The sequence below is a fragment of the Aspergillus brunneoviolaceus genome, assembly GCF_003184695.1.
Source record: "Aspergillus brunneoviolaceus CBS 621.78 unplaced genomic scaffold BO95scaffold_19, whole genome shotgun sequence".
Classification (NCBI taxonomy): Eukaryota; Fungi; Ascomycota; class Eurotiomycetes; order Eurotiales; family Aspergillaceae; genus Aspergillus; species Aspergillus brunneoviolaceus.
In genome coordinates, this window is record NW_020290749.1 from 194,581 (window position 1) to 204,591 (window position 10,011).

Below are 10,011 nucleotides of genomic sequence, written 5' to 3' on the forward strand. Positions count from 1 at the left end.
GCCACAAGGCTCCTAGCCCCACAGTATGCTGTCGAGTTCTATGAGTCGAATCGAAGCGTATCTCGCAGTTTTCTCAAGCTTCTGTCCAAGGACAGGACAGTCTGACACCGTCTATTCCCACCGAGCTCTAACCGCGCCGCAACCTCACAACCATCACCAACCCCTGTCTCTGTTCATCGACCACCGCTCCGTGGGTCTTCCTCACCACCTCCACCAACTCCTCATCTCCATTCGCGACCAGCGCCTCGACCAAGGTGGCCCGCCCTGCGTCCTCAAACCCCAGCCTTCGGTACAGATTGACCGTCACGTCGTTCCCCGCCTTGACGATCAGCCGCACCTGCACCGTTGCGGGCTCCGCCCGGTACTCCCGCAGCCAGTCCAGCGCGGCCTGGCACAGCTGCGCGCCCAGCCCGCGGCCCCGGTGGGCGGGGAGGGTGAACAAGCTCAGCATCTGCCAGCGCTCTTCCTCGCTGTCCGGGCGCGGCGCGGGCGGGTTCGCAGCGGCGGGGAGGGCGAACTGGTCAGCTGGGGTGGGGCCGCGCAGGGTGACCTGGGCGATCCATTGCGTTGCGGCGTAGCCATCCGCAGTGCTGTTGGGGCGGGTGGCGGTGGAGGTTGGGGTGGCCGCGCAGATGAACACCTCGCGGTCTGGCACGGTGAGGCGCGCGATCCAGTCGTCTTCTGTGAAGGCAGACTCGATGGCATGGGTGGAGGAGAAGGAGCCGGGCGAGACTTGGAGGGCTTCCAGGCGGAGGGCGCGATACTGTGCAGCTGATGCACGGATCGTGGCCGCTTCTTTGGGGATGCGGAAGAAGGTATAGGCGTAGTCCGGGGTGGCCATTGCGATAGTTGATGCTTTGTATGGTTTGGAGAGGCTGATAGGTACCCAGTCCAGGGATTGGTTGCTTGGGGAGGAGATTGGTGAAGGAAACTTGAATTGTAGAGACGATGGTCAAATCGCATGGCTTTCGCGTCTTATCTATCTCAAGGCATTGTGAGTCACATAAGGCATGCTACGGCCGAACATATTTCCATAGTACATCTACAATGGCTTCTCCTTTTACATTACAGTTGGCGATACGCGTGGTGAGTCATGAGTGGAGGTGGAGGAGGCTACAAATCCCGGGGATGCAAATCCCGGGTAAATCACTCCCCACCACATACTTCTGAGGGGCAACTGAGCAACAATACACATGGTCGAGAGTGGTCAAGGGGGGGAATGGATTCATCTTGACAAAGCCTACCAATGAGGTCATATTCATATTCATTGTTGACGAATTACGGATTGATCTGGTACCAACCACTGTAGGACTTTGAGGGATGGTCAGAGAAAACAAGTGAAGATAACTGAAGGTGTTTGCCGGCGACCACCTTGTAGCACTTACGGCTCTGGTCGATCAGAGACTGTGCAAGGATTTCTGATGATATACATATTAAGACCAATCCTGATGGTCAACTCGCTCCAGTCCCGTCATAAGCCCAACGCAGCATCAATGAGCCCATTCGCTACCGAGGGATCTATCTCCAATTTGTAGGGGCTCAGCCGAGGTCTGAATAAAAGCTACCCATCGGGCACGACCATTGTTGGAAGTGATGTTTCTCTATCGGTGCATCGTAGCTTGCTGCACCAGCACATCGCCCGCTTTCAGAGTCCGCGTCTTCCCGGAGTCCAACGTGATCTCCATCTCGCCTTCAAGGAGTACCACCGTATCCGAAGTCATGGTTCGGTGCATAGAACTCTCCGCCCCGGGTTCCATCGTGATCATACATGTGGCGGTCCCGCCCTCGGGGCAGATCCGACGGCTCCCGCGAAAAAACGTGGTGGTGCGGTCTTCACGATATTGCTCGACATCAGCCTCGCTGGAGAGATCCATCGGGAACGAGTGGCTAGAGGAAAGAATCTTAATCTCGCCGATTGGAATAGGTATCGCATGTTGTTCGGTGGAACCTTCGGCAAAAATGGCGGCTCCGTTGGGGTCGTGAGCAGTGATGTAGTGAGCCATAGCTTGCTAGCTTGGATAAAAGAATTACAAATAGGAGAAGAACAAGATGGAGGAATGCTAGCACGAAAGTATGGAATGGAGAGAAGGGCCTTTCTGAAGAATGGGCAGAGGACGAGATACGGGACACTTTGTAGTGTTTAGAGAGCCGGCCCATCGGCATTCGGGTCGGACACTCAGGGTCCGACTCCTCCGCGTTCCCCGTGCCGATGATGATCATGGCCCGCCAATCAACAATCCTTTCTTCTATATGTTTCCACACTCGTCTTGGAATAGTTGAATCAGGAAAAGGAGTGTCAGATAATCGACTAGCAAAGATATATTCCTGGTCACTGCTTCCTTCTCCTGGAAAGATTAAGTATATAAAGATCAGTGGCCATTAGTGATTTTTCATGGTAGGTTCTCCAGCTGAAAAGGATCGTACTAAATGAAACCAATAGCAAGATGTGATGATCATGGTAGCTATTCAAGAGCCCAAGCTGCAGATGAGCTGTTCTGGGCACCGAGCGACAGTTTCCCGCGAGTGGTGGGTAACTTAGTATCGCTACAGCCCTAATTTGACCCCGCGACCTGACTCGGAATATTCCGCTGACTGCCGAACATGGCATGGCCGGTATAAATATCTCAGTCTTCCATTCTAGAATACTAGGCTATGTCACCTTCCACAGATGTACTCTGACAAACAACACCGGCAAGGGCTACAATCAAAATTATGCAGGTGTAGAGAGTTTCGTGAAGTATAACTTAAGGAAAAGGGTAAATTCTTCTGCTGCTGCGAGATGTAAAATGGCACAATCAACTCTAATATACTCCGTACATCAATCCCAATGCAACTAGTTTGCTGGGTGACTCAATGGCTATTGTGCTGCGCTGTTACCACTTTCGCCATGGAATCTCCAATCCATCTAGCAGGGAACTTTATCTGGGATGTCATTTCAGTATTCAAGTGCACTGACAGGGGCAGGACTTACCTTGTCGTGGTTTGTGATTGCCCCATGCCGAACCAAAGCTGGCACCTTTCGCAGAACCCTTGAACCGCAAACTTCATGAACCAACAATCACGCTACGGGGTTATTTGCTTACTGCGGTACCTAAAAAATCCTCCAACATTGGGAATACGGTAAAGATATAGTGACCATGGCCTTGCGGAGCCTGTCAGTTAAACTCCCTTGCATTCAAGGATTGTAGAACAATAAACAGGTGTTCTTCAAAGGTGCATCACGGAGATCTGCATGAAAAATGTGAAGAACCTCATGCTCAATGGCATATTCCAAGATACCTTCCAGCACGCTCCTTGTTAAACACCCAGCACCCAAACAATACATAAACCCCGTTGAGCTGTTCAAGGACCCCGCAATTACAACTTCAGGCCAAAAGCCAATAAATTCCTTCAAACACCACAGTGGGACACTGCGTCCTCAATACCAACACAAGATCCTCAGCGGAAAAACAAAAATGGAAGCAAACAGCAAGAACGCCATCAGCGGACGCTGGATCGAGACGCTCCGCGCCATCTTCCCAGCGCGAGAGGGCTACACACTCCACGTGACGATCCACGAGCACCGTGGCTCTAAAGACCACGACAGCGACGACACCGATGACATCAACTTCACACCTTACGACCGGCTGGCCATCTATTGCTCCGCGTACCAGGGCGAGATCTTCAGCATGGTGCTCGAATACGTGGATGAGAGCAGCGCCGGGGCCCAGGAGCCGCACAGCAGCGTCGCCGATGATACGATTCGCGACCGCGCCAAATTTTTGCTCAAAGAGTGGCCGGCAACCTTACTGCCTATCCCTATGTACGGAGGGGTCATCGCCTTGAATGATGTGTTTATGTATGGGTTCCAGGCCTATTGCATGGAGCCATGGTGTGACTTGGACCTGGTGTGCGACGACCCGCAGCACTTCAAGAAGGAAGAGTTTGGACAGCTATTTAGGCTGTTTTTGGACTTGGAGCTGGAGGCTCAGGGGGTCCGTGTCGACGATGCGCGGCAGTTTACGGGGTGGTTGGCGGGGTGGAAGGCGAGCCTGGTTGCGAAGGGCCCGGCCCAGAGTCTCTCGTTCGAGTCCCTGATGCAGGTATCGGGTCAGGCTCCAGAGGTAGGCGAGTCCATTTGCCCTGCACTCGAGGGGATGACCCTAGGGGAGACACGGGAGGAACTGCTGCACACTCCCGAAGACGTTCTTCCAGAGGCCGATGAATTCAGGTTGCTGGGACTCATGCAACGCCATCTGGACTGGTCCTTGCAGAGGCACTTGCTGCAGGAAGTCGAAGACGTATGCCCCGGAGAGAACATCTCTCCTGGGTCTCTATCACCCGTTTTAGAGGGCACCCGAGAGGACTTCCTAGTGGAGTGTCTCGGAGATGCCCCGGAGCCAGCTATGGACGGTCCGCCAGACTGCATGGAGCTGGAGCTGGTCATCGAGGAGGCCACTCGGAACTCTTTGCTACAGTTGCTCGGCGAGGAAGACCCCGAGGAGTTTGATTAGACGCCTCTTGCCGATACGCGCATCCGCTGAGCTCGTGGGTGGGTGCCATTCCAGATAATGATTCGCATTTGTACCAGTTGAAACAATGCCAACTTTTGAAATCTTGCCCTTCGCTGAATTTCTTCTCAGTTCCTCCTTTGGGATGTTTTCTTCTTACCCTGCGGGCCGGGTTGTGCGCCATGCTGCTTTGAACAACGGCTGGCTGCTTGTGACTTGTGTCGAGGAGCGTGAAGATAGTGATTCCAGGCCATTTGGGAGGAACAACCTAATCCAGATAGATGCCGTGGCCGAGGCGCTTCGCTGCCTTCAAGCAATCAGAAAGGGCGATGGATCTGAACAGCCTTTGCATCATGGTTGCCTATAGCGGGGCTTGAGCTCGGAAGGTGTTTGTCTATCTTGTGACATTCGGCCCTTGTCATCCAATGCTGAAGTTGGGTTGAAGAATTGTTCGAGATAAGCCATTCAATCCTGAAATTTGATAGCAATAACCCTTTCCACGCTACTCCGCTAGCATGCCACAATGTACAGTACATCATCCCACTAGGTAACAGAGAGAGAGATAACAGAGGTACAAACCCAGACATAGATACACCGAATAGCACACAGCATCGTGATGGCCATCGACAGAAGATAATAACAGCTTGTATTAACGCAAAAGATCCACGTAGACACCAGAGCTTATGCTATTTGTAAACACTGCCAAACTCGTAGTTGCTGTCCCGCACAGTTGTTTGCGCCGCGCTTCCCCATGGGGTGTGGGGTTGTGAAAATATTCCAGGTTATATGGAATAGGGGCGCTAGCCTTACACAACAGTCATTGTCCAAAGCAGTTGATGTTTGTGCTAGGTGATCAAGAAAGTTGACTATAAGTCTAATCGATGATCGTTACTGTAGCACAAGTAAACCAGACGAGGCCTTCATAATACAAAAATGGTACAAGCGGTATCCACGCAAGGCAATACCATTCTCCGTCAGATACCGTTTTCGAGGCAATTAGAACAACAACCAGTAGCTTTCTACCACAAACTCAAGACGAACTCTGACGTTGCAACCAGGGCTGTTCTGGGTGGGGCCCATCCTCTGGGCTGCCATGCCCACCTGTTTCGATAGTGAAGACTGAAGCCGGCAAAGATAGATTAGTTCAGTACGCCGGGGGCTTGACATCTCTATTGATGATGAGTTCACGTTTCAGACGGAGAAAAGGTGCTCTTCCTTTTTTGGACGCCTTACTGACAGTTTCTGGGACTATGGATCGCATCGGTCGGTTGTGACACGGATCAAACACAGGTTTTTCGCGACGACTGAGTCATTTCCGACACGCGTCTTGGTCTCGGGCTATCAATTAGGAACCGATCTCTCGTCATGTGAATGAATCTGTGGATGTCTCGTGGGGTTAATGTCTGTTATTCCCAGCGAGCGCAGGATGTCGTCAGTGCCAAAGTGAAGTGTTGCTACGAACAGAAGCATGACGGGAAAGGATTTACGCTCTCTACCTGTACAATGGAAAGACTCGTAGGATTGTAATTGACCTGGCCGACCGACCCCCGGCAGGTCAAATGATTTCGAAAAAGAAGCTTCTAGACCGAACCGACAACTGAGCCTGTGGACAGCAACATCTAGGCAAGCTCCGACGGCTTTTGGAGAGATGGTCACGGTATGCCATGCGCTTTGTATGTAAAGGAAGTCGATTCTGGGAGTCACCCGGAGCACCAATCACTTCGCCAATTCCGTAGCCTTTCAAGGTGCAAGCATTGTGACACACTTGAGAGCATGTACTGTATGCGACCAGGAACGGTATATGCAGTACTGGTCGGCAGTAATTTGTTCATGGTTGCCTGTGATCTATCGACAAAGGCTGGACACCGAGGCTACCAAGGGCATTCGATGGGACGCACCGAACAGATAAGACAACTATCCGTACAACACATCAGGGAAAACGCGCCCGAAGAACTGTGAATCTCCATCAGGGACTGTATCTAGAAATGGAGAAACCGATTGTAGACGAAGTGAAGACTACCTCGACACCATGGGCGAAGGGAGTTGATCCGCTGGGATGGAATATATCCGAAGCGAAGGGATGATCATTGTACCACTCGCTAGGTCTGCTACTATCACAAGAGATGCGAGAAAATAAAAGTAAAGAGAACAGAGCCAGAATCCCAGAATTTTCTTTTCCAAACCGTTTGCGAAACAGAATACCAACATACTACCTCCAAATGAATTTGATCAAGTCCAGCAACCACCCTTTCCGTCGATTCCACCACCATAAAATGCTCTCCATCATCTCTTCGATCGTTTGGGGCGATTGTTCGTGGTCTATTGCCCGGTCAGCTGTCTTTCGAACCTCTTCATCAAAGGCCTTTTTGCACTTGTTCACATACCGCAAGGATCTGAGCCTCTCACCAAATCTTGCATTTGGAGCACTGGGTATGGCCACACACGGCTTCGGCGTTTTGTCGAAGGACTTTTTGGGTGCAAGTTCTTCCACTGTTGGGCCCTTGTTTGCACATATAGCAACGCAATTGAGGGCTCGCAGTCGACTCGCTGGGCGACGATTGCTTAAGGATGACGGTGCCGTCAGGCTTGAATTCAAGACTCCACGCAGGCGCCATGGCTGGAGACAATAGAGGAGGAATGCGGTATTAGATAGACCGAGAAGGTAAATACGGTTGATGAATATTGATGACAACAGAACGTTGAGGGCAGTGGATGTAGAGAACGGAACACCTATTGTGAGTGCCTGAGCAGACATCATGCTGGTTTTATAATCAGGAGCACTTGGGATCGGGCTCGAATACACTTTACCAGCTTCAGAAGAACGATCGTATAGCGAACGCTTTGACTGATCAAATCGACCCACAATAGCTTCACTGGTTGGGTGATGCAAATCCTAATAGGGGCGACAGGAGTAAGGAAAAAAAAAAGAAAAAACAAAAACAAATAGATATGCCGGAAAGAAACTTTTTGGAAAGAGAAACTACAGATGAAATAGTCTGGGAAAACGAGGAAAGACACAAAAGCGGATATCATGTGGTTAGAGTCGAGGTATTGAGAGCTGTCAGATAGTTCTTTGACTCGCTGCGTCAATTGCTCTTCTAAGAATTGGCCTCGCCCGCCCGAAGAGGTATTTTCGTACTTGATCATGTCTCACGCCAACACAGCAACTTTGAGTCAAGTAAAACCTCAGAGAGCAGGCCTTATCATGATCTTTTTTACAGGAACGAGGAAAGACGCCCGCGGAGTAGGCCAACTAAGGCCTTACACATGAAGTTTCAAGACATCCCTTGTAATACACCCTTCGCAGTGGTATGCGGGTTTCTATCTTGGAAGCGTGATTAAGCTTGCAGCTCAGACCCTACTTGCACAGGACTGATGGTCGATGGTGTATCTGTGAACTTCCCATCGTGATTCTCACTCAGTGAGCTTACACCTACACCAGGAACATATACAAGCCGATAGCTACAGGCTTGAGATGATAAGCACTCAGACAGGGTCTCGAGGAAGGGCAAGTTTACTACTGATCTTCTGGTAATGAATTCAAGACGATGGATATTTCGAAAGAGGGTTCGAATAAGATACGGCTAAGTAGCCACTTCTTCTGCAAAATTCGGCAACTGCAGGAACGTCTTTCGTACATTGCTCAACCCCTCCAGGTCTCCGGCCTTCGTACCCATAAGCTCCATGGGAACCCAGCCTGGAGTGAGACCGTTTTTGAAATCCACCAGCCATACATCCCGGTTGTGATCGATCAGCACGTTATCGGGTTTCACGTCGCCCCAGATACACCCTCCCTGGTGGAGGGAGGAAATTATCTCGTGAAGCTGGTCGGACCACTTGCGTCGTTCAGCCAGAGCAACCTCTGTCTCAATGTTGATCATGCTGCCCAGGGTAGTCGAAGGAACGAACGTCAGTAGGATCCCCGGGAATGGCGACCCGAGGCCGAGAAAGCCTTCTAGCCGGGGCACGCGAAGCGAAGCCGGACATCGCGCCGCAATCTCTCGCAGCCGGAGAGCTTCGTCTTCCAGGATCCCGGTTCCGAATGTCGTGGTCTTGTAGAGAAAGGCCTTGCCCTGGATTCTCACCTCGAAGACCTTATTGGCCTGGATAGTCCAGAATGACTCCACCTGCGACAGCTCGAATCGCGGAACGTCGGCCATCTCTTTGAAGACGGCTGGCACACGTGGCATGTCAAGGAGGCCGACGAAAAGCTCCGGATGGTCGTGGATCTCGAGGCACAGGTTTACCTGCGAGCTGCGCAGATGGGCGTCCAAGTCGAAGGTGCGTGGTGGGTTGTGCTCCTTGAAAATGGGCTGTAGGAACGGCATCAAAGCATCCACCAGCTCCTGCCAGCGGTGCTTGTCATGCAGAAAGACACACCTTTCGATAAGGTCCGCCCCATCGGTGAGCTTGTAGTCGGGCGGTAGCTTCTTGTACTCCATGCGCACTTGGAACCGGGTATCCTTGGCCACAAAGCAAATTAGAAGCTCACAGCAACCATCGGCGTAAACCAATCCGGCCGATCGGATCACTTTGTAGGGAACGTCCGGGGAATTGCATGCTTCGGTCTCGGTCTCGGTCTCGTGATCTTTCGTGTCGACCGGGTCACTGTCATTGTTGTCATTCGGTGGTCAGTGTGAGTCAACAGAAGGGCCATCCTGCTCTGTTGATTCTTCGTTTTGGGTGAGATGTAGGCCCCGGGAAATGGGCGAGGATGTCAACCCTAGGGGACTCCAAAGTGATTAGTTTTTGTTTTTCCCAAAGGTCGTTTCTCGAAGACAACATGACCTACTTTTCCCATCCTGCTCTCCTGGCTCGTCATTTGAAAGTTTGGCACGCTTGCGATGATGCTCTGCGGGATCATTTCCTCCAACCATCCTGCTGATGTAGGTGAGTTGTCGGCGGGGTTCAGGAAATTGTGAATATCAAACGGATATTGGAGCCAGATTCGGGTGACAAGGACTGCGTGAAGTAGTTGCTATGACCAACACCAGAGGGGCAGGGGGGGAAGCAGAGAAAGAAAATCAGGTCTGTAAGCTCTGGGAGTCGGCCTTATCACTTTACTGACTACCTGGCCACTCAATACTTGGTCAAAATGCAAAGTAGCCTTTGAATCGCCGGGAGATTGGTCTTTGTCACGTTTAGCCTATCATTTCACGGATCTGGGTGGGAGCCCACCACTCATCAGAACTACAACTAAACATAATTATCTTTTTGGCCATCTAGACCGTGCAAGGCTGTACATCTTGTGTGAGAGGGTAGAGAAAGAACCAACTCGATTAGCCAAGATCCTTGTCTGTCAAAGAAGAAGAACAACAACAACAACAAGCCATCGGAAAAATGCAGGCAAAAAGGCAAAAGAAATAAATAAAGAGAAAGAAAAAAAAAAAAAGAAAAAAGGGGGGGAGGGACCGAAGAAGCAAGAAGCAAGCCAAAACGAAACAAAAAAAGAAGAAAATAAAAACAAAAAGAGACGCGATGAAAGCTGATCAATATAGAGTTTTAGATGCATGCCTGTGTC

The 10,011-nt window shown here is 51.0% G+C and overlaps 4 protein-coding genes across 4 annotated transcripts; 1 reads left to right on the forward strand and 3 right to left on the reverse strand.

Moving 5' to 3' along the window:
* Nucleotides 1–59: 59 nt before the first annotated feature.
* BO95DRAFT_512885 (GNAT family N-acetyltransferase) lies at nucleotides 60–890 on the reverse strand. The gene has a single exon (XM_025591560.1). It carries the CDS (start codon nucleotides 839–841, stop codon nucleotides 128–130), a length of 714 nt encoding a protein of 237 aa, XP_025444240.1. The 5' UTR covers nucleotides 842–890; the 3' UTR covers nucleotides 60–127.
* Nucleotides 891–1,601: 711 nt separating this feature from the next.
* On the reverse strand, nucleotides 1,602–2,042 carry BO95DRAFT_409641 (cupin domain-containing protein; the record flags this gene model as incomplete). The annotated part of the gene is made up of 1 exon (XM_025584146.1): nucleotides 1,602–2,042. The coding sequence occupies exon 1, from the start codon at nucleotides 2,001–2,003 to the stop codon at nucleotides 1,602–1,604; it is 402 nt and encodes a 133-aa protein (XP_025444241.1). The 5' UTR covers nucleotides 2,004–2,042.
* Nucleotides 2,043–3,260: 1,218 nt separating this feature from the next.
* Nucleotides 3,261–4,493, forward strand: BO95DRAFT_430068 (uncharacterized protein; the record flags this gene model as incomplete). Its single annotated transcript, XM_025584932.1, has 1 exon — nucleotides 3,261–4,493. The coding sequence occupies one exon, from the start codon at nucleotides 3,261–3,263 to the stop codon at nucleotides 4,491–4,493; it is 1,233 nt and encodes a 410-aa protein (XP_025444242.1).
* A 3,564-nt stretch (nucleotides 4,494–8,057) lies between these two features.
* On the reverse strand, nucleotides 8,058–9,367 carry BO95DRAFT_491837 (uncharacterized protein; the record flags this gene model as incomplete). The annotated part of the gene is made up of 2 exons (XM_025590668.1): nucleotides 8,058–9,098; nucleotides 9,279–9,367. The coding sequence occupies 2 exons, from the start codon at nucleotides 9,365–9,367 to the stop codon at nucleotides 8,075–8,077; spliced, it is 1,113 nt and encodes a 370-aa protein (XP_025444243.1). The 3' UTR covers nucleotides 8,058–8,074.
* Between the last annotated feature and the right edge of the window lie 644 nt (nucleotides 9,368–10,011).